The 22,958-nt window shown below is 38.9% G+C and overlaps 1 protein-coding gene across 2 annotated transcripts in view; it reads left to right on the forward strand.

Moving 5' to 3' along the window:
* Window positions 1–1,436: 1,436 nt before the first annotated feature.
* The window catches only part of grin2bb (glutamate receptor, ionotropic, N-methyl D-aspartate 2B, genome duplicate b), a 211,536-nt gene continuing 190,014 nt past the window's right edge, over window positions 1,437–22,958 (forward strand). The window contains exons 1-2 of one of the 2 annotated variants that reach the window (XM_038292852.1): window positions 1,437–1,770; window positions 12,763–13,343. In XM_038292852.1, the coding sequence (XP_038148780.1) occupies window positions 13,335–13,343 (9 nt within the window). In that variant the 5' untranslated portion in view covers window positions 1,437–1,770; window positions 12,763–13,334. Of the gene's footprint in view, window positions 1,771–2,520; window positions 3,414–12,762; window positions 13,344–22,958 lie in introns of those variants that run through there. The other variant, XM_038292853.1, reaches the window with a different exon arrangement.

Raw genomic sequence — 22,958 nt, forward strand, 5'->3', positions numbered from 1 at the left:
TTACTTTTTTGAAAATAACAATCATAAGCAGGTATACGTTTTCATTAAACAGACAATTATAGCATTAAAAGGTTTTATTACAGGTTGGCTATAACATTCTAAAATTAAATGTCATGTTACCACTGGCTGTAAGTAGGAGAGGATCATAATAAACAGAAATAAATAAACTATTAATACTTTAAAGGGATAGTTCGGGATTTTTGACATGAATCTGTATGGCATCCCCATCACCAGTGTCATGCAATCACACTGACTTACCCCTGGCAGCATCCTGTGAGCAGAGTTCTCGTCCAGCTTTGGTCAAGCCGAAAGTAGTCCGGCAGGTTTGCTAGACCCAGCGAAATAAAACGTATCTCTTCCCAAAACATTATGTGTTCAAAAGAGCGATATTTTTGCATCCCAAAAACATTGTAGTGGAAAAAGTCACACGTCGTTATCACTTGGTCCTATTTTCTCTCTGTTCGTATCAGTGCGCGCGACACCATGACCTGACAGCTAGGTCCTACTAACCTGACAACAGCCAGATGCATGTCTCGCTCCGCCTAGCTCCTAGCTGGGCGGAGCGAGACATGCATCTGGCTGTTGTTGAGCTCGCTGTCAGAATGACGGCGCGCACTGATACGAACAGAGAGAAAATAGGACCAAGTGATAACGACGTGTGACTTTTTCCACTACAATGTTTTTGGGATGCAAAAATATCACTCTTTTGAACACACAATGTTTTGGGAAGAGAAACGTTTTATTTCGCTGGGTCTAGCAAACCTGCCAGACTACTTTCGGCTTGACCAAAGCTGGACGAGAACTCTGCTCACAGGATGCTGCCAGGGGTAAGTCAGTGTGATTGCATGACACTGGTGATGGGGATGCCATACAGATTCATGTCAAAAATCCCGAACTATCCCTTTAATGTGATTAACTCCAAGAGTGGCGGCCTAGTGGTTAGGGTATAGAGTTTGGAATCCAGAGGTTCTGAGTTCAAGCCTCACTCACACAGACTGCCCCTCTGGGTTCCTGATCAAAGAACCTTAACCCCACACTGCTCCCTGGGTGCTGCACAATGGCAGCCCACTGCTCCCTGAGTGGATGGGTTAAATGCAGAGTGTTCATTTCATTGAGCTGTACTTGTTGCAGTGTAATGACAATAAAAGCTGGAAAAAAGAAAAATGCCATCACTGTTTTCCCTCTGCGCAGCCAGGAACTGATCCCCCATAAAACGTCCCAGTTGCCTGTTTTATTTTGGTCTCTGAGCGCAACAACAGAGGGAGCCAACGCTCGCTTTAAAGATGCAATTTTCTGCACAATTGTTGCTGCAGCACGTCTTTACTGTACTCTCTCTTTGATTCACAATCCTACACATCTCTCTCCTCTCTGTGCGCCTCCTGATGTCTCTCCCTCCCTCCCCCCTCCTCCTCAGAGTGGAGGGAGGAGAGTGAAAGAGAGTGCGCTGGAGTTGTGGTCCGCTTGCCAGAAGTGTGTTTCGGCTCCACGCTCTGCATCTCTGCACAGCGACGCCCCGACCATGCAGCCAGCCTGAGGTTACGGCTCATCTGAGGGGAAGGCGGCATCTCACTTTGAGCAGGACTGAGGGGGAGAAGAAGACTGATCAGTTGCCGAGAAAAAGAGAGATAGAGTTGGGGGATATAACTGAAAGACTCACCCCCCCACTTCTCCTCCTCGCCTCACTAAACAGAGCAAAAACGGAAGGCTTTGGAGTATTCAATTTTTTCTTTCGTTTTATATTTTTCTTATTCCTCATCGCGGTGCTGGGAGGTGCTTCATCTTTTCATATAGTCTCCCTCTCTGTCATCTGCCTCCTCATCTACTTCTCCATCTACGTGGTGTATAATTTCTTATATCTATGAGTGCCAGAAAGGAGAGGGGAGTTTTGATTTGATTTTTGTCCTTTTCCCTGTCCCTCTTCACCCCCCCCCCACCCACTAATCCATACCATCCATTTCAAACCCGCACTTATCAGTCCCTAACCCCTCCATCTCACCCCTCTCTCTCTCTCTCTGTCCCTAAACTCTGATGTTTTATGAAGTTGGATGACTTTTCTTCAGAGACAACTAAAAAAACCCTCATGAATGACTTTTTTTGTTGTTTTTTTGTTTTTTTTCTTCCTTCTCTCTTGGTCCCTCCACACCCATTTTCTTTGCATCACACTCTTGCGGGATTCTTTAATGTTACCTCTAGGTAGGTTAACTATCGTTTAGTGTCTGTCTATCTGTCTGTCTGTGTGTATTTGTGTGTGCTTTACGTATACATAAAACACACATCGACACACACATGCACTCGCACGCTAAACTGAAGCTTCAGAAGGAGAGGGGTTGGTTGCCGAGTTGCTTTTGGTCTGGTCTCTCGCCGCTTTCACACGCCCTTCATCCATTAATCTCATCGTAAAATATTTTTTTTTTGTGTTTATGCACCTTTTTTTATTTTCTCCCCTATATTTTCTATTTTCTGCCCATTTTCATTTAATAAACCAAAAATGCTTGATTTTAAATTCGTTTTTTTTTTTTTTTGCAAAAAAACATGCAAAGTTTAATTTGAAATAAATTCAAGTAGATGTTGTTAAGCTACATACGGACTTCTGATCTTCAGATCATGTGAAGTCTTTAAAATTGTTCCTCTTTCCATGTTTTATTGTGCATCAGGGGCTATTATTTCGGTTCCTGCCTCCTCCTCTCGCTGCCTTCCATCCCACACAACTCCACGCACACAATCCTAAATATTTCCAAGAATCCAGTAGGCTACAACTGCATCTGCATGCACCTCCCACCTTCATGCACATCCAGACATTTAGCTTTCCCCAATTTCTTGATGCTTCTCCACTGTTTGTTTTGCCGAATCCTACATGCAGCAGAGACCAGGTGGCATTAGCAGGCTGCTGTTCTCTTAGATGGTTTTCTTTGAGGAGGGACTTGACAGGATGTGCAGGTTGTAAAGAGACTGATAGACAGATGTAAACAGATAGATCTGAATCTCCCATTTTCCCTCATTGCCTTTGTCTTCTCCTCTGTCTCGGTTTCATCCTCTCTTTATGTTTTTGTTTGATGCTTCCTCTGTACTTCTCTCTGCTGCAGCTTCTAGACAGTTTTCCTTTCTGCCTACATGCACATGGACAGTGAGCTGAAATTGCCTGCGCGCTCAACCTGAGGGCAGACTTGTAGCTTAGGCCTACGCCAGCTCCTTAAGTCGCCACCCCAACAACCTCCTTATGGAGCGCTAAAGGGGGCGGCTTAATATATCCCTCTTTATCTAGAGGGGGGGATGTCGTCATGAAGAAACACAAAGGATCCCCCCCCCCCCGCTTCATTTTGCTCTGTCTTTCGCTTTTTGCATCTCAACTCTCCACAAGTGTTAAAACATCACTACAGTCTATAAAATATGTTTTGCAGAAAAGAGTTAATTAGGTGAGTAGTGGATTCATTTAGCCCTCACTACTTCCCACTGAGCGTGTGTATGCACATGCATGAGCAGAGGGTGTTGTTCGGAGGGGGGCGGTGGCGTCCAGCTGATCTAGCACCCGTCTTGTCCGCATAATTTTGATGTGTCGTGCATGAACTTCCATCGGCAGGTTCTCCACGAAAGGCTGTTTTTCATGTTTTCCACCACATTTGCTTGAGGGGTGAAACCTTTCTTCACTCTGCTGTGACTAACTGATTGTTTAGCAGACTGTGGCTTTGATCTTTCTCCATTTTTTACACATTCTTCATTGTATCTCTATGAATTTCACACCTCTTACCCTTACCGCTTTGCTCAGCCCTGTTTTTAAGCAAGAGAGGCTTATCAGGCTCTATTTATTATTCATAGCAGGAACAGGCCAAAAATTTCTCTGTGAGTCTGAGGTGTGTGCATTAAGATTTATTTTAGTCCTCCTCCTTTGGAGAGGGGCTGGCTCTTTGTCACAACTGAACCATCTCAATGGAAGTGCTTCAGATTTCTGGAAAAAATATGAATAAATCCCAGAACATGAACCACAGGTGGTCTAATGTGACTCATGCTCGACTCACCAGCTTGACCCTAATGAGCGCACCATGGCTGTAATGGGCTGTGTGTCCATAAAAATAACAAAAACACACACACACAGGGATCCAATGCTGTGTTTACTGGCTCTAAACCACAGGTGAGAAATTTCAATTCAATTAAATTCAATTCAGTTTATTTATATAGCGCCAAATTCACAACACATGTCATCTCAAGGCACTTTACAGTTCAACCAGATCATACAGTCAAATTGATACAAAGTTTTCTATCTAAGGAAAACCAGTTGATTGCATTGACTCATTGACTCAAATACAATCCCCCACACTAAGCATGCTTGTAGCGACAGTGGAGAGGAAAAACTCCCTTTTAACAGGAAGAAACCTCCAGCAGAACCAGGCTCAGTGTGAGCGGCCATCTGCCGAGGCCGACATAAAGTAAAGTATACTTTACTTTAAAGTATGACAATAAAGTATGACGCCTGAGACAGAGTTAAGTGGCAGTGATACAATTTCCCATTTTGGCATTTTAAAGCCAATTAATCACATTTCTATTAATAGAATTAAAATAAAGTTAATCACATGCATCACTGCTGTAGGCTTAAGGTACAATAGTCGCTCTCAATGGCAAACTTTCATGCATCTGCTGACATCACATAAGACACAATCTGACTATTTCATTATGAACAGTTTCTTTTTCCTTTGCAGTTTTGCTGAATTATTATTTCAAAAGTTTCATCTTTGAATTATTAAGCTGACAAGAACTACACAAGACCAGATTGAGAATTTTTTTCCTATTCCTTTCACTAAATCTTTATTTACTCTGTTAAACAGAATGAGATGTCGTTCTGATTTACAAGAACAAAAAAAAAAACAGCAAAGGGGCAGCGTTAAGGGAGATGCAGGTTTTAAAGCATGTAACACACAAAATAAAGCAAAATGGCAACAAAAGTCACAGCCTAAAACACAAGAAAAGTCTAAAGAGCATGATGGATTTAGGAACATACGTAGAATAAGGTAAACGTTACGCGTTTTTAGGCAGTTGTTTGTGTTATTTATAAGCAGACAGCAGAATGACGGAACTGAGCTTCAGGGTCTGTCGCAGACGATTCCAATCACTCGCAGCCGAATACTGAAGAGATAAGCAGCCAAAGGAGGCATGGTGCCTTGGGATTTGGTGCCTAATTAAAGTGTTAGATTGTAAACTTCCACTAGTGTTATGGAAATAAGGTGGCAAAGATAGATAACAAGGTCTTTTATTAATAAAACAAACTGTTAAATTGTTGTATGATAACGTGGTGAAGGCCGGTCACCACTGAGTGTAGCCCTCATGATAAACGTTTTAACTGGTGGTAATGTTTTAAATGTGAATCTCATTTAGCCACAAACACAATTTAAAAAGTCTATATTTAGTGTAAATCTGGAAAAGTAAAATTTTGATCTGTCTAAGAGGTTTAAGATTTTAAACTTTAGCTGGTGATTCATCCCAGACTCCTTAGAAAACGGTGATTTTGTCTTTTAGTTAGATGCCAACTTTAGTATGGGGTTATCAAGTTATATATTTCCCAAAAAGGTCATCAAATCTAAAGAAATCCTCATTGTTCTACCACTTGCTTTTGGTTGAATAATTGAGTGTTTCCGGACAGCTTGCTTAAAATATCTGTCAACACACAAGGGCTTCTCAAAAAGGACTTCCTTTCCAGCTTAATACGTCTCAAATGGATAAAATAACAGGCCTTAAGCGCATGGCTTGGCATACAGATCACATTATGATAGTTTAGAGAATAAAAAGAACAACATGAGTACACAAAGTCATATACAGATAGAGAGTAGTAATTGATTTGCAAGACAGAATTGATTTTAAAGATTTTTATTGTGACATTTTTATATGACAAGGTCTCATCACACCGTTGTATTTGTAACGTATAACCAGCAGAACGTTTTATTTGTTTATATGTGTGAGGGAAAACATACATTTCTGCATAGTATTTTATAGCTGTATTTCAGTATAAAGACATTATAGATCCGTTTTATAAACAGTCTGTTAACGTGTGAAATGCCACACCGTTTTTCTAAAGATGTTTTTTTTTCCTCCAAATGTTTTTTTAAGTTCATAGGCTCTAAATGATTCACAGCGATGTTTAAAAGGGAAGGGGGTAATTGTTATGAATAATCGCTAGATTAAAGGAACAGTGCTGCTCTAAAGAAAAATAAATAATAATCAAATAATCAAATTTGAATTGAATAACAAACAATGAAACAAAGGTAGATGTGCTTATATAAAAGCCTTTACTTAAGCAAAAAATATTGTCTATTAATTAATAAATACAAATCCAGAAATATCTTTGTTTTAATAGATTAATCAGATAAACCTTATTCAAATAGGGTTTGCAGAAATGAGTCAAGCCATATGCATCAGATTATACCACCTTCAGAGTTCAAGATAATTAGACTATAAAGTAGTCAGAGTCAAAGATGGATATTTATAAACAAAACTGGTTAAATTAATAATTAATTTCCCTGCTAGTTGGGATTAAAACTTTGCACATGCGGATATATCCACTGACAGTGTTCCCAAGGCTCACACATTATTCACCCCTCAGGTTACAGAGACACACATTCTGTCATGCATTAACTATCCTAAAGATGTCTACGTAAAAAAAACAACATCCTGTTTGATCTCAGCTAGAAAGGTCAGGAAAAGGATGGAGGACCTTTTTTTGTTTCCAGATCGGGATCAGTTGGGAAATGCACAATTGAATTAGTTAAATGTTGCCTCCTGCACAAAAATATATACTTCTTAAAGACATATGTTTAATACTTACTGCATATTTTAATATATTTTTTAATATATTTGACTTGATTTAAATGCTTTGGCCAAAACATTTCAGTAATTTACTGGCGATCCACAGATTAGTGCACGCATATAAAAATGAAAAAGGGTGAATTTTCTTTGCTTTTAAACTCAAAATAAGCTTGCATTTAGTATTTAGGGTGAATATGTGCTTTTTAAATTGTGTGTGGGCGACTAAGGCTCAGCAGGAAGAGCAGTCGCCTTGCAAACTTAGTCGTAGCGCCGGGGACTTAACCGCAAGTTGCATATCGGTGTATACTGTAGATGTGTGCACGGCTGAGAGAGGGATTGGATGAATGTGGTTAAAATGCTTTGAGTGGTCAAGATAACTAGGAAAGTACTAAACACATAAATTCCTTTTACAAATAAATTAGATTATGCTGAAACATTAAACAATGAAGCTGTAATTTATAGATTTTTAAAAAATAACATGAAGTAATAAAATAACAGGAAACAAGATGTCTTAATCAGAATTTTTTCCAGACTTTCTGGAGGCTGGGACTCCTGTAAAAGCCAGGAACATTTAAAGGCGAATGAGATCAAATTAATTAATTCATTCATTTTGATTGTTTTGCATTTAGCATTTTACACAATCCAGTACAATGTATTGGCCATTTGAAGATTTCATGCTATCCTTTTTCCCTAATATGGAAAGCTTACTTGATAACTGTGGAGGGTGGAACACAATTCAATAAATAAATACCAAATAAAATAGTTTTAATGTTTCATACATTTATTAAAACTCGTAATAAATGCAGAATCTATTTAACAAATATGGAATGAATAATATGGACCTCAGTTAAATTAAGTGATTTGATTTTATGAAGTAAATGTCATTATTTCATAATTGTATAAATGTATTCATGTTCCTGAAGCACTCCATGAATCAATTTGAACTGTCACACGTCTATCAATATCAAGGAGGCGGGACTGGGGCTGCTATCATAGAAACCCTGATGTCTCATTCGCTGTTTCAAACTGACCAAAATAAGAAAATTATTCTAGGTTTTCTTTACTCCAAATTCAATATTATCACAGGAAAGAGCAGAAAAACCTTCAAAAATATGTTTGAATTCATTTACAGAAATTGTCTGAGCAGATTTAGCCTCTATATCCCTAATTTGGTCTGAAATATATCTAATAAATGTATAACAGAGCTTGCTGAGGTGTAGTGGGGTGGGAGCTGCCAAAGACTGCAGCAGAATCAAAGTTAGCCCCGCCCACTCACTGACATCAGCTCATGTTCTCTCATTCTCCTTTTAGAGACCAAACTAAGAATATAGAGACCGGGAATGCTCACCTATTGTGCTTTAAATGGCAACATGTTTTTATAAATGTGTTTACTATTTATCTGGCAAAAATGTTGACATCAGAGCAAAAGAGAAACAGGAGAAGCTTTTTTATCATGCTCAGTAAGAAGCAGCCAATCAGATGTCAGGGGTTCCATAGCGCGGGCCTAGATCTGCCTCTTTGACTTTGATGGATGTGTGACACTTCAAATTCATTCATTGAGTGCTTCAGTGCAGGAACATGAAATAATTTAGTAAATTATGAAATTATTATATTCACTTCTTAAAAATCAATATGTTTAACTTAGGTCCATATAATTAATCACATTAATTAAATACATTTAGTATAAATACATTTTGAATTAATTACACATTGAAGTAATTGTTGCAACAGGTATTTATTTATTGTATTGTGGCACTCTTCATCCTCCATATTGACCTGATATCTAAGATAATTTATTGACCGAATCACCAACACAAGCATTGGAGTCCAGGTTCTCTGGTTATCTTATTTTCTCACACGATTGTTTTGTGCCTTAAACAGTCTGTTTTTTATCTGTACCCTGATGTTTTTTTTTTTTTTGTTTAAGCATGCAAAGCTGCACACTGTTTCTGCATGACTGCTTCCAGCTGTAGTCTTTGTGCTGTCCTGCTTCAAAGCTTTATTTTGCAGAATTTTTTTTGTATGATTGTGAGAAAATGTGTTTCACTTGCACTCTTTTCCAAGGTTTCGATTAAATCATGTAGGCGCAGGGCTTTGGTTCCCACCTTTGTTTCTGTCAATAATGATAAGTGCATCTGCAGCACATTAAACCGATATAGGATGCTGTGTCAAAACAGTAACCCTTATTGGCTAAATTTATTTGGATACACGCATTTGTTTATCTGGTAATTGGCTCCATCGCTGTACAGACAGAATGTCTCTGTCGCCTTTGGAGGAACTATTTAGAGACGAGGAACAAACAAGAATAAACCTGCAGCACCCTGTAACAGTGAAAATTACATGCTCACATTTTATAAAAAGGTTCACTTGATTATTATAGATCTTAATGCGTATTAGTATTTAGCGTTCAGTCACCTGTGGTGCTATATGACTTCTTGGCTCGCCGCTTATTGATGCACTTACTCATGATAAGTTGAACAATGATGTCTTTTCCAAATCTAGAGGTCAAAGAGTCTGTGGAGAACCCATATTTGAAACACCTCTCCAAATGTTGAAGATGATTGACAAGCCTTGCAATCTTTTATTGTTTTAGCATTAATACTTACTGGACAAAATGAGCAAGATCCAACCTTTAATCTGACATGGACCATGATATAAGGAAAAAAAGAATAAACTGGTTATATTAACACAGAAATGGTTAAACACTAGCTGTGCACAATCCATCAGCCCTGATTTCCTTAAAATACGGATCCTCAGCTATCATTTACATGTGAAAACAATCTTCTCCTGTGGCCATGTCAGTCCTCAGATTCAAGCTCATGAGCAAACTCAATTCAGTTTATTTATATAGCGGCAATTGATAACACGTCACACTTTACAGAGACAATTATATCCAGATCATACAGTAAGATTCGTTCAAAGTTTTCATCTAAGGAAAACCAACTGATTGCATCAACTTATTTACTCAAAGGATACCCATCAAACCAAGCATGCATGTAGGGAAATCTCCCTTTTAATAGAAAGAAACCTCCAGCAGAACCAGGCTCATTGTGAGCGACCATCTGCAGAGGCCGACTGGGGTTCAAGGAGACAGAATTAGAGATACAAAATGAAGCGGGTGAACAGAGCAAATCCAGTTAGTCACAATAAGAGAAACAGTACTACACTGAAAAACAGACCAAGCTCCAACATCTATAAACAAAGGTGTTTATGGCAGCAGCACATCTGGTATTTCTCTCCAGGGTGGTGTAACAGCTACAAGGGAACAGACCAGATGGATCTACTATGATGAGAAAAAGCAGAGAGAGTGTAATGTTAGAGATTGAACTAACAAATACTACAGAATGGGAGAATGGAGATAGAAAGAGAAAAAGGGGTACCTATGTCCTCCAGCGTTCTAAGCCTTTAGCAGCATAACTATAGAGATAGCTCAGGATAACCTGAGCCACTCTAACTATAAGCTTTATCAAAAAGGAAAGCTTTAAAGGTACACTATGCAACCGGTGTTGATTTTCCAGTGAGGCTCCCTCCAGAGGGCGAAAGTAAAAGTGCACTGTCGTAAATATGCACAGCTGTTCTCCTGGTTTCTCCGTCAAGCCAGGCGCGGTTGTTTTGAGCTTAGCAGCGAATGACTAACGCTGCGTTCACACTGGATGTAGCTGGCTCGACAGAAGCAGCGAGTTTAAATGCAAAGTCAATGGTTGACACGCGTCAAGGCGCAGCAAAAGGTCCCGCAGCGCGTTTTGAGATGCAGGCGCAGCACGTCTGAGCGGCTGCAGCAGCGCGTCGGGTGCGTTTAACGCAGGGAGAGAGACACAGCGCTGATGATCACTGCTCTTAAACAGTTTATTGACGCCTAAATTAACTTAAAATGCAGAAATCTGCCGGCAGAATATGCAGTTTGGATTATTTAGATGAAAAACACCTACCAGCTGCCGCGGTGAACCGCTGCTGATGAAGGGATCCATACTGTCGGCGCATCCCTGGTATGTGGGGGTCTGAGCGGCTCCGACAGAAAAAATATTGAAGGCAGGATAATAATCTGGATGAACTGACTGCACTGATTACGTTTTCAGGTGTATTTTCTCACTTAAAAACATATTAAAACTATTTTATTCCCACTGATCACAGCAAATATAGCTGCAAGGCAGAGAAAGGATAGTGAAGCTCCGCCCAACGCGCCTCAGACACACTTTTGCAGCCAGAGCAGCAAAGCTGCTTCAGCCGCGCGTCAGAACTAACTGGTACAAGCAGCAAAAATGAAGCAGCAGACACGATTTTGCTGCTTTTGCTGCGTGAACGTAGCATAACTGCACAAAGATCGCCACTGTGCTAGCAACGAGAATGCTTTTAACTGGGGGGTGTAGCAGTTCTCGCCGTAAAGCAAGACTGACTCTCACGAGACTTCTGAGCCTGTGGGTGCGAGTCGGTGCTCCTGCAATTGCAAGTGCAGTTTTTCCCCCACAGACCATCAGGGCGGCCGAGAATACCTTTGTTCAACCTGAAATTACTCATTTAGTCATCCATAACGTTATGGAACACATTAATTAACTGAAAAATGTTGCATAGTGTCCCTTTAAGCCTAACCTTAAAAGTAGACAGGGTGTCTGCCTCATGGACTAAAACTGGTAGTCGGTTTCACAGGAGAGGAGCTTGTATGCTCTAAACACTCAGAGCTCTGCAACCCGTGGCTCCAGAGCCACAAATGACTCTTTAGACACTGGATAATGGCTCTCCATCATTTTGACTAAAAATGATCCAACACTCTTAATCCCAAGTGGGTTCACAAGGGGTGCTGGTGCCTATTTCCAGCTGGCTAGAGGCAAGAGGCGGGCTACACCCTGGATAGGTCACCAGTCCATCACAGTCAAGTTTTTGGACTGTGGGAGGAAGCCTAGAGTACCCAGTGAGAGTCTACGCATGCTCAGGGAAAGCATGCAAACTCCATGCAGAAAGACCCCAGGCCGAGAATCAAACCCACAACCTTCTTGCTGCAAGGCAGCAGTGCTACCCACTGCGCCACAGAGCAGCCAAAGAGTCTAGAAATAGTAATAAATACTGGGTTTAGAATTTTTTTCAATGGATTAATTCCATTTCCTGAATAAATTGACTACAATCATAAAATGAAGATATATTTTTGATCTTTTGTATTTATTTTTTATATAATGGTTCACAAATTTTAGTTACCAGTTGAAATGGTTTTTATTCTATTTACACATTTTTCCCTAATTCTAAAGTATATTTAAAAAACAAAAGGGAAAAATCTCCGGTGGTAGATATTTTTAAAATATATTTTATCTTTTTCTTTTTTAAAAAGGTCATGTAATGTTTCTGGCTTTTATTAGAAGGACCGAAATCAAAAATGGCTCTTTGGATTATAAAGGTTGCAGACCACTGACCTGGAAGGAGGTTGAAGTATTGACAGCAGGGATGGCAATAATAATACCGCCATGATTATGCTACAAAGAAAAGGATATTTATAATACACTGTTTTGCTTTCTTACTCATATGCTATTGTTTTTCCTTTTTTAGCCTAAGATTATGCTTCTGCCATAAAAGATAAACAAAAAAGCAAAGGAAAAATTTTTACAACCATTTTTTAACACTCATTAAGAAAAGACAAATTTTGATTGTTTGTTCATGGAAAATACGTTATGCTATTAAATTGTGGGCCTTGATGTAGGTATGCAGAGTCTCCTATGAATTCAATTCTCACATCACAACCTATAAATGTTTTATATCTATTCTGCTCTGGAACCTTACTTTATAGTGCACAAGATCAAACAAAGTAAAGTAAGGCATTTGTTGTGAAATGAAATATCTTCTAACTGCAGAAACGACAGGGCAAGAAGCAGGTCTCCTCTATATTTTGACCTCGGCAGCAGCTGACTGGTTTAAACATTGACGTTCAGCCTTCAGGAACAACATATTCCTGCTGTCTGATCCTTTCCTACGTCTCTTATTTCTGCATAGACCAAGAGGAGCCGAGAGGAGATCAGGCCCACAAGCTGCTGATCACGACTGGCTAAATTAAGCAAAAACCACAGAAGTGACAGAAAGCCAAAGAAGAGGAGAGCAACGGAAAGGAATACATATAGACGCAGCGCTGCTCATCTCATCTCCACAGCAACAGCGCTCACACTTTAGCAGAATTCTGGAGAGTAAGCTTTGTCACCATCTATGGTGGGAAGGGAAAGGCAGTTGGGACGGAAAAAGACCAATGAAAAGACTATAGCCCACCCCAAGCTACAGCGTCTTTAAATAATGGTCAGGTTTTAGGACTTCCAAAACCCTGAAAAACACATATGTCAGTCAGCTGTTCCTGACACACACCATCCTCCTTCCCACTGATATTTCAGATTCCCCTCTTCCCACCTCCAGTCAAACCAAGTCCAGTCCTTTGCCTACCAGACTTCCGTAATCTGCATGCAAATTCATCTGTCTACATCTAAATCCCTTCATCTGAGGCTATGAGAGGAGGATTCGCATCTCAGGCCACTCCATCATGCTCGTTCTGAAGATCAGAGAGGAGATCCAGGCTGGCAATGTTCAAGGTAAGCCGTTGATTTGCATGACTGGGTTTCTCATGTGATTCTGAACAGTTAGCCAAACTTCCAAGTATGTTGCTTCTGTCAGATTTGATGCAGCAGGCATGGTTAAAAATTGATGGAGTAGGAGATCTGATTTATAGTCAATGGGAGAAGATTTTCACATTTCCGAATGTTTTTTTTTTATGCCTCATAAAACTCCACTGAAAGAATCGTGGGACAAAAACACAGAAATTATTAAATATGTTTTCTTTTGTCACTCATCAACTTAACTGTATTTTATGAAAAGAAACCTGATGGGCTTCTACTGTAAATGTGAGCTGATTGAAGCTGCCCTGACAGCTCTGCCAGTTTCCTTTCACAATAATGCATTTAATTTTTCATTTCTAAATGTAGAGATAGAATTTGTGGAGCAGCAATAGTTTTTAACGTCACCTTTTAATATGTACATCAAATAATTACATGCATTTTTTAAAGATACAGATGGCCAATTTTTTTCTGGTTGTGACATTTACCTGAATTGTAAAGTATATTCCCTTAGCATAAACAGAATTGTTTTTTAGAGTGCTTGGCTTGAGAGGAGGCTTATAAAGCGCTTTGTTGTCTCTGGATTTGATAAAGCGCTGTGCCATAAATATTTTGGATGTCTTTCGATGAGGGTTACTTTGTAATTTGCTGAAGTTTCGACCAATTCCGCCGTGCAAAGGTAATGTAACGTGCTCTCACAAACCTTTTCAACTTTGACCACAAATCATCTGTGAGACTGAGATCAGGTCTTTGTGAACATCACCCCAAAACATTGGCTTTGCTATAATTTTGAGGTGTAAAAAGTGTCATCATCCGTTTGGAGGACATGCCCAGGCTTTAGAATCTTAAATGTTGTCTTAAGGAGTGGATGTAATATGTCCACATGGTTCTGTCCTCACGAGGGCATTTGTTTTTGGAAAATTCACCAGTGTGTTGTTTGGGAAAACACCTTAGCATCATGCGGCCACTCCCGTGCCTTACAGTTGGGTCAATGTACTGAGCCTTGCAAGTCTCCTCCCTCTTTGTCTTGAGATGACAAAACAGCTCAATCTCTAAAACCGCTCCCTCAGAAAGTCATACACCTCCCCTCTGATTTATAGAATTATTGACAGTTATTGATTTATTCATTCTTTTGTTCTCTTTTGCACATTATCACTTTATTTAGAGATGTAAATATATATATATATATATATATATATATATATATATATATATATATATATATATATATATATATATATATATATATATATATATATATATATATATATATATATTTATGTTGTTAGTGTGGAATGTTGCATATATTTATTTATGTTGTTTGTATACCTGGAGCATGTAACAAAGATAATTTCCCCCTGGGATCATTAAAGTATTTCTAATTCTGATTCTAAATCTCAGTTGATTAGACTTCAGCTCGTGTCCAAAATGTATCAAACTATATTCCTTATGGAGTAACATTTTCCTCCTCACTGAATGGCCTTTCAGAAACAGAACTATTTTCACTGGGAATTCAGCCGGCATCTTCTCAAGGTCTTTTGGTTTTCTTCTTTGGTTAATACAAAAATTTTACACCCAAAACAAATTCATTTCCGTGACACTGATTTGTCCTCCTCCCGGTCTATATGATAGTTGGACATTCCCGTGATGTAATTATTTGTATACATCTCAACAGGTATACATCTCTCTTCTATCCCTAAGGTATTTTTTTTTCTGTATTCCATTATGACGCATAAGGGAAAAATTTGTTTTAAGGTACTTTATTTTAGAGACTCAATTTAGAGACTTTCTTTTAGAGACTAAATTCAAATGTAAATATCACCATTGTACCAAATCGCTCTCTTTCCCCAGTGGTTGGCAGAGATTAGCTAATCTGCTGATAAAGGAATTACCTCTTTGTTGGATTAGTGTTTTAACTTTGGAAATCAGTAGCGGACCATTTAGCTTTCACCTAATTCCTCTAACGGCAGTCACAAGTTTATTCTTATCTTTTGTAAGGGGCATGTCTCCATCAAGCAAGGTATCTGCTAACTAGCTGCATACTGTGGGAAGACCTTGCTCTGAAAGAGCAGTTTGCTGCAAAAATGAGTTAGAAATAAGTAAAAAAAAATTATAAATTAGGTGTACTTTACTTTATATTGGTTTTATGAATCTTTTCTCACATTATGGTAAAGCGATCTTTCTGAGTTGGTCTTTTGGTTCCCTGGTTGCAGAATTTATGGGGAGTCTTTTTGCTAAATGTGTTTTTTTTGTGTGTGTGTGTAATAGATTTATGCTTTTAACAGGAATCTTAAAGAAACATTGCGTTACTGTTTCTCTTTTTTTCAGCCTGAAACTGATGACTGCATTTAAATATATGTTACTATTGGTGCATTATTACCTCCTCTAATATTTTTTTCCATTTGGTTTAAATTATAAATTGTATAGTCAATTAACCTAACAGTCATATTTTTGGACTGTGGGAGGAAGCCGGAGTACCCTGTAAGAGTCTATGCATGCAAACTCCATGCAGAAAGACCCCAGGCTGACAATCAAACCCACAACCTTCTTGCTGCAAGGCAGCAGTGTTACCCACTGTGCCACAGAGCAGCTCCAATCCCATTATTTATTTACTTATTTATTGTGACCAGTAAAAAAAATCACAACAGATTGCACTATTAAAAAAATCCTAATCCTTGCCAACTGGGTTAAAATTCCATGAAGTACCAGATGACATGTTCACATCTGTGCTGTCCAGGCTTTTTGACACATGGCGGGTACCGCTGCTGTAACACATGGCAGTCACATGCTATGTAGTATTATTCGTTTGAGTGAAATACCCCCTTTTCACCGCTAAATGGTGGTAATTCTTATACATTATCCCTTTAAGAGAAGTTCAGATGTTATTGTATTTTGGCTAAAAACAATCAGATCTGGTTGTTGTTAATAGCTTCTACTCTTTAACTTAGATGACAACGTGTTGGGGAAGCTAAACATTTTGTTAGCTGTGCCCACCGATAGTTTTCCCAAATTGTCTTAAAGTAAGTTTATTATTCTTAGTCTTAGTAAACATATAAATAAAAAAGTCTCCACATAAAGTTTTATTTTAATAATTCTAAGAAGACAAATTTAGTCTGATTTAATATCAAAAAGTGAGACGTGGAGCTTTTAAAACTGTGCCTGCTTTCATGGTTTCTGCACTTTTTCACCTTTGATCAAATTGTGTTTGGAAGGTGAGAACATTATGTGGTCCAGAGGTGTTTTTCTACCTACATTTACTTGATTTCATCAAATGATCCCACATTTTCCATCACCTACGTACTATAATGTTCTCAGCAGTTTTCCAACTTTGACAACTATATGACAGTTTCATATATTTAAAATCCATGAATATGTTGGATAATGTTTCGTTCACTTCTGGTATTTTTTTTTTCTTCAGATGATCAAATCAGTTGAATTATTTCCTTCCAGTTCCAGGTGTGTCCCTGACTCTGATCATGTTGCTGTCCTCTCTCTGAATGTTTTGTGCTGCTTTCAGGGACCCTTAATGGGAAAGATGTTACCCAAGTTTCGATAAGTGCAGGACAAGTAAAAGGTGTTTGGAAAATATGTAGTGGCTTTTATATATCTTTTATATTTTATATATCATCCCTCTGTTTGTTGGTCCTACAACCAGTCCATCTGTTCATCTATAGACATCTTTTTTAATTCTTTCAATTCATCCTTCATTTGATTTTTCTTTTCATCAGTTCTTTTATCCAACATCTTTACACCCTCTTACGTCTTTTCCTTAATTTTCCTCTTCCCTCCTCACCCTAACTCCTTTTTTTCTCTCTTTGCCTTTTCCCCTCCATTTCCTATTCCATGCATCCATGTTTCATGTTTTAAAATCAATAGGTGCCATGCCTTTACCGTAAACTTATAAAAAAATACTTTAAAATAGCAAAAAACTTACATTTTTTTAAAGTATGTGTATTATGAACAAGACAATTTCTTTTGTTAATTTAGTTAGTGTATTTTAATTTTGTATTAATTTATGTAATTTCCCTTTGGGATTAATAAACTGAACTGAATTTTTATTTGATGAGAAAAGAAAAACATTAATTATTATACAGTTATACATACATACAGTTATGAGGATATCTTTTAATATTTTTTGTCTACTTTTTTGTACACATTGTTACACAAATTTAGATCCACCTGCTATGTTAATAGTAGTTTGCTGCTGAATGTCATCTCAGTTGTAAAACATTGCTACCTTAGTATCCCTAGTGATGGGAGGCACTTGTTAAATCTCTTTTTCAGCCAGCTGGCAGCAGTGACAGACCCAAGTTGGATAGTTAGTACTCTATTTATGCTCCATATAGCTGGAAAAAAGTCAAGTTCTTAATGCAATAGTAGATGTGAAAATGTACAATGTTGGAGTGTTAATTTTACACGACAGCGTTTCTTCCTTTGTCGTTAACAGACAAAACAGACTCACAATAAACTGATGCACACATCTGCTACTCCAAAAACTTTTTTGGATCATACTTTTAGGTCATGCTGCCCAAATAGAAATAGAAAAATGATGATGTGATTCTAACATTACAGTTTCATATTTGGATTATTACAGGAAACGATTGTCTTGAGGATTTTAAATTGCTGTTGGTTTTGTAGTTGTATTCAGTGAAACAGTGAGCCGAGCCGCGCTGTTTTATGAATGCACTGATTTCATATTGTTGTTTCATGACAAAACAGGATCGGATCAAAAACAAAGCTGATTTCTCTGCAGGTTTTCATTGACGTGACTGGCTCAAGTTGCAGGTAGGGTTTTCTTCAAATTTTAGCTGTCACACTTAACAGAAAAGCCTCATATGTGCCTAGAACCAGTTTTTCAAAAGGAAACAACAAGCACACAGCAGCCCCTCTGTAGAAAACAGAGGAGAAAAATATGAGAGAATGGCAGAAAAACACATTTAGTGAAGAGGCACAACATAAAGAGAGACTTTTTTTTTGGCGCAAGCCTTCTCCTGGTACATTGTTAGCCTCAATTGTGTTGAGATAGGGGATAACAAGGCACCAGCTTCAATGAGCCCATCAAAACCAAGAGTTCTGCCAGGCCACAAGGGGAAACTGGTCTAGACAATAGTATCAATGTGAAAAAGTATTATAGGGAAGCTGTAGCTTATTTCTCTAAGAATTTCTGCTCCTTTTAGCTCCTGTTTACAGCTGGAAAAAGTCTTTATGCATTTTATTGGGATTTTATGTGATGAAGCAAAAATATTTCATGACTTTGAGGGAAGGAAAATCAGACATTTTTTTAAATAATTGTTATAAATCTAAAAGGGGCTCTACTAGACAGGGATGCAGTCTTTTGATCTTGTTGTTTGCATTAGTGATAGAAACATTGGTGTTCCAATACAGTCTCATTCATCAACTGAAGAACAACAGATAAAAGGGACTATCCACAAAATGTCCTTATATCTAGACAATGTCCTCATTTTTCTAACAGAATCTAAGACATCAATTCCCTTACTATTATACCCCATTCCCACAGATCAAAAAACCTGTTTAAACCCGGGAACAATTGTCTTTTTAGTGGCACTGGCGACTAGTGTCAAACCTTTTAGCAAGCGACCCGTGTTAAAATTGCCTCGGCTCTGATTGGCATACAGTCAGAACATCAGAGCCCGGTTGACCCGCTAATTTATATACCTTTGAGCATGGACGTTAACACAATGCCAGTCAGCTGTGATCTAACAAGCCAAAAAAAACTCTGCTTACATTCGCTAAACATGGCGCCGCACTGGTGAGGGGGATCTGGAGAGATAAAAGAGCGCAACAATAAAGAATACGCCCCAGCTTCCTTCCATGTTACTCTTCATTGTTTACTGATTTCTGTCGCATTGGCGACGGCATCAATGCTAACCCGGCATGATGGCATCACCAGACTTGCCGCAGTCGGGGGACAGAGGCCGCGCAACTTGCCATTGTTGTTAGACCCAGCTTTTTTTTCCAGTGGAAAGGAAGCCGAATGCCAAATGTTAGCTGATTGTTCCATGTTTAAAAAACACGTGTTAACCCACTAAATTGTCAACTAGTCTGACTTTTTGGTGAAAGCCCTAGTATGGTTTAAAAATAACAAAAAGGGTGTGTCCCCATGAACTCATTCACGGCACCTAAGACTCTAGTATATAACTGTGCTCTTTGTAGGTGCCACTGCCAAAATATCAAAGTACAGTAGTGAAGCAAAACACGGCCATAAGCAGATGCCTTCATCAGGTAAACACAGCAACACTGCGGCAAGACACACCTACAGGTGAAAAAGAGAAAGGGCTCTGTGACATCATTGTTCAATAAAAGATGTATGTGTGAATGAAGGTCCATGGGGAACCACAGTACTATATCTGCCATTTTGAAAATCTACTGTCCTGGGGCCCAGGCGAACGAATTATAGTCTCCCTATACATTAGTCTGGTTGGAGGCGTTTCCTAAATGATAAAATGAATGCATAGACCCATCTCTCTGTGTGAATGGGGCCTAAGACTGAGGAAAACAACCCTAAACACAAAAGCAGAGCTTACATTTGGATGGTTAAGATCAATGCATGCTAGAATGGTCCAATCACAGTTCAGATAAACACAATGAATAATCTGGGAAAAATTACAAAATTGCTGTTCCCTGGCTGCACACATTTTTATAACGATAAACAACCAAAAAAACAAATACAATTGAGGACTTGGTGTCCTCTTTGGAAAATCTTTATAAAACACATTAAAGAGTGTAATTTTAACATGGGTAAATGTAAAACAAAGACAGGGGGCGCGAGTTGTTCTGCATAGAGCTGCAGATTTATTTCCCTTTAGGGTGAAAGTTCAGAAAGTCAAGCAGTAAAATCCTCTAATAAGAGAGACCCTTCCAAACATTCATTAATATACAGTGCCTTCATACCAGTTGAGTATGTGTTTGATTTTTCACTCGCAAACTGCTTTGAAATAGAAAATGAGAAAAAATCCTTCATTCTGTCACAGTGTCCAGCTCCTGCCAATGGAGCGGCTCCAGGATTTGTCTCTTGGTGGCATGGTGGATTAGACAGTTGGCTGGATAGTTTTTTTTTTTTTTTTTTTGTCAGCCTTGGGGGTAAAAACAAGATTCTTCGCATAAATCTAAACTAAGCATTCATCAAATCACAAGATCTGACGTAACCGTCTAATTCTGGTGCGCGTCTTTGTCGGAGCGTGACTTAGAGGAGGTATGACAGCTGGCATGTCTCTCCCGCACAAGGCAACAGCTCCGGCAAAGAATGGGCTTATTGTATTAAGCTCACTTATTAACATATGAGGCACAGAAAGTGACAGTTTCCAAACTCAAACCTACATTTTCTAATCAGGGAAAAAGTTGGAAATAGAGAGCTGGTTGGAATAGATTTTTCATTTTAAAGGAGATGATAAGCACAGAAAGCAAGTAATGGGTTAAGGTGGGAAAGTCAGGCAGTCAGAAAGATCGAGGCACAGGCGGCAAATCCTGAGGGAGCTTCACTGATAGTGGATGAAGGAATCAGCTTTGTAGACACATGTATCTCTGAGTGAATAAGCAACAAGGCCTGGAAGGGGTGTGTTGTCGCTGTGTCGTGATGCTGCATGTTATAAGGGTGTTGAAAGGGTTCAGAGCTCTGACTCCACTGAAAGCAAGGGAAGCATGGCCCCTGCTTTCATTTGTGGCCCAAGACCAGAGTGGCATCGGTGTATTGCTGCAAATAAAAGGACGGCGAGATGATGACGGTGATGCTGGAGCTCACCGACAGCCCGTTGAGTCAGTCTTGGAATGGAGCCTCATGTGAGCAGCTTTACAAATGTTGATTGAGTCGTCGGAGGATTACAGGTGCTGCGCAGCCTGGTGTTTAATGTTTACTCAGAGGCAGTCGGAGAGGCAGACTGCAGAGTGAGCAGTTACACAATGCCTCAGAAATGTCTCTGCCATCTATGCATGACTGAGTTTTAACAGAAATGACACACAGTAAAACACATTGCTTAATGGATATGTCTTTCTCTCTCAGTCACAGAAACTAGTTTTTCTTAAAGCTCTTTGTATCTCACCACCACCACAACCTAAACTGCACTAACAACAATGCCACATTCTTTCCAGATATAACACATTTCTTGGTTGATTATTCTCCAACTATTTTAAACCCTTTACAAGACCTATAAAAAGTATTCATATGGACACATACTTTTAGGGTGACCAAACGTCTGTATTTCCCGGGACATATCCGTATTTCACGTCCTGTCCCGGGCGTCCCGGGTTTTTTTTAGAAAGTGAGGAAATGTCCTGATTTCACTGCGCACGACGCTCCGTGTGACGTAATCCCTGAGCCGCGTCAGTGCGGGCAGCCCTGTTCTTAATCAGAGGCTCTGTTCAAAAACCTGGGCTGCATCCTCCAAGGACGCGGTCTACCTAGACTGGATCATTCGAAGTCCTTGAAAATAAGGAGGCCGGAAGAGTTTTGGCTGTGAATTCGAGCAGGTCTACCCTTCGGCGGGTTTTACCGCCGTATGCTCTGTTGCTTAGCAACCGTGAAAGTTGACACACAAAGCAGGAAAAGAATGAATACCGAGGTTTTCAAAACTGTTTGTTTATTTATTTATTTTAAAAAGGTTAAAGCCAACAAAGACTATACTCACAAGAATCCAGAGTGGAATAAAGGTTCCAACCACCGGGAGCAGGAACAAATCAAATCAAATGTAATGATAGAAACCTTAGTCAGTTAAATAACCTGCTGCTGTCATTCTGCACATCTCTGATGTTGCTGCTATTTTCAAATATCCAATACTGTAAAAATGTCCATAGCTGCATATTGGTTATTAATTCTCCAGTTCTATATAGTTAAAACACTTTACAGTATTTTATTATTTATATTTTAACTCTTCCCTATTATGTTATTCTTATACATTTTTCTAAGGTCCTCATTTGTGTTACTATTTTCAATAATCTTTCTGCTGCTGTAAATTTGCCCATTGTGGGACAATAAAGGGATTTTCTATACTATAAAAGGGTTAGAAATACATAAGTAAATCTAAACAATGTATGTATAAAAATATATCTGCAAAATCTCTGATATTCAACAACAAAAAATACTTAGTTAAGCATATTGTGCAAAACAACAATAAAAAAATTAAACTCCTATCAGATTTATGGTCCCCACTCTGCAGATATATTAAATTACAGCCAAACTCATTTACACAATAACAGATAAAAACCTTTAGATAAATCAAACATTACCGCCACATATCTGACTCAATAACCATTTAAACAACTATTTTCATTATTCTAAGAAAGAACTATTCACAGAGTTGTATTATATTAAACTGAACTTCCAATTTTCACCACTGTTCTGCGCCAAGTAACATTTCCTCTGATCACGGAGCAAATCCCGATGATGAGACATTTGTTCCCCCCCACAGTTCCAAGGTGTCCTGGTTTTCCCAAATGAAAATATGATCACCCTACATACTTTGAATGAGCATGAGCTCATTTTGGGTGTCAAAGCGTGAGGTCGAGGGGTACAGTTGTGCATTTGAGCGCTGGGAGAGGCACATCCGGGTATTCTGGCGTCCAAGCTTTCTGGCATCTGAG

This window comes from Cyprinodon tularosa, unplaced genomic scaffold (genome assembly GCF_016077235.1).
Source record: "Cyprinodon tularosa strain WSP-4 unplaced genomic scaffold, ASM1607723v1 ctg318, whole genome shotgun sequence".
Lineage (NCBI taxonomy): Eukaryota > Metazoa > Chordata > Actinopteri > Cyprinodontiformes > Cyprinodontidae > Cyprinodon > Cyprinodon tularosa.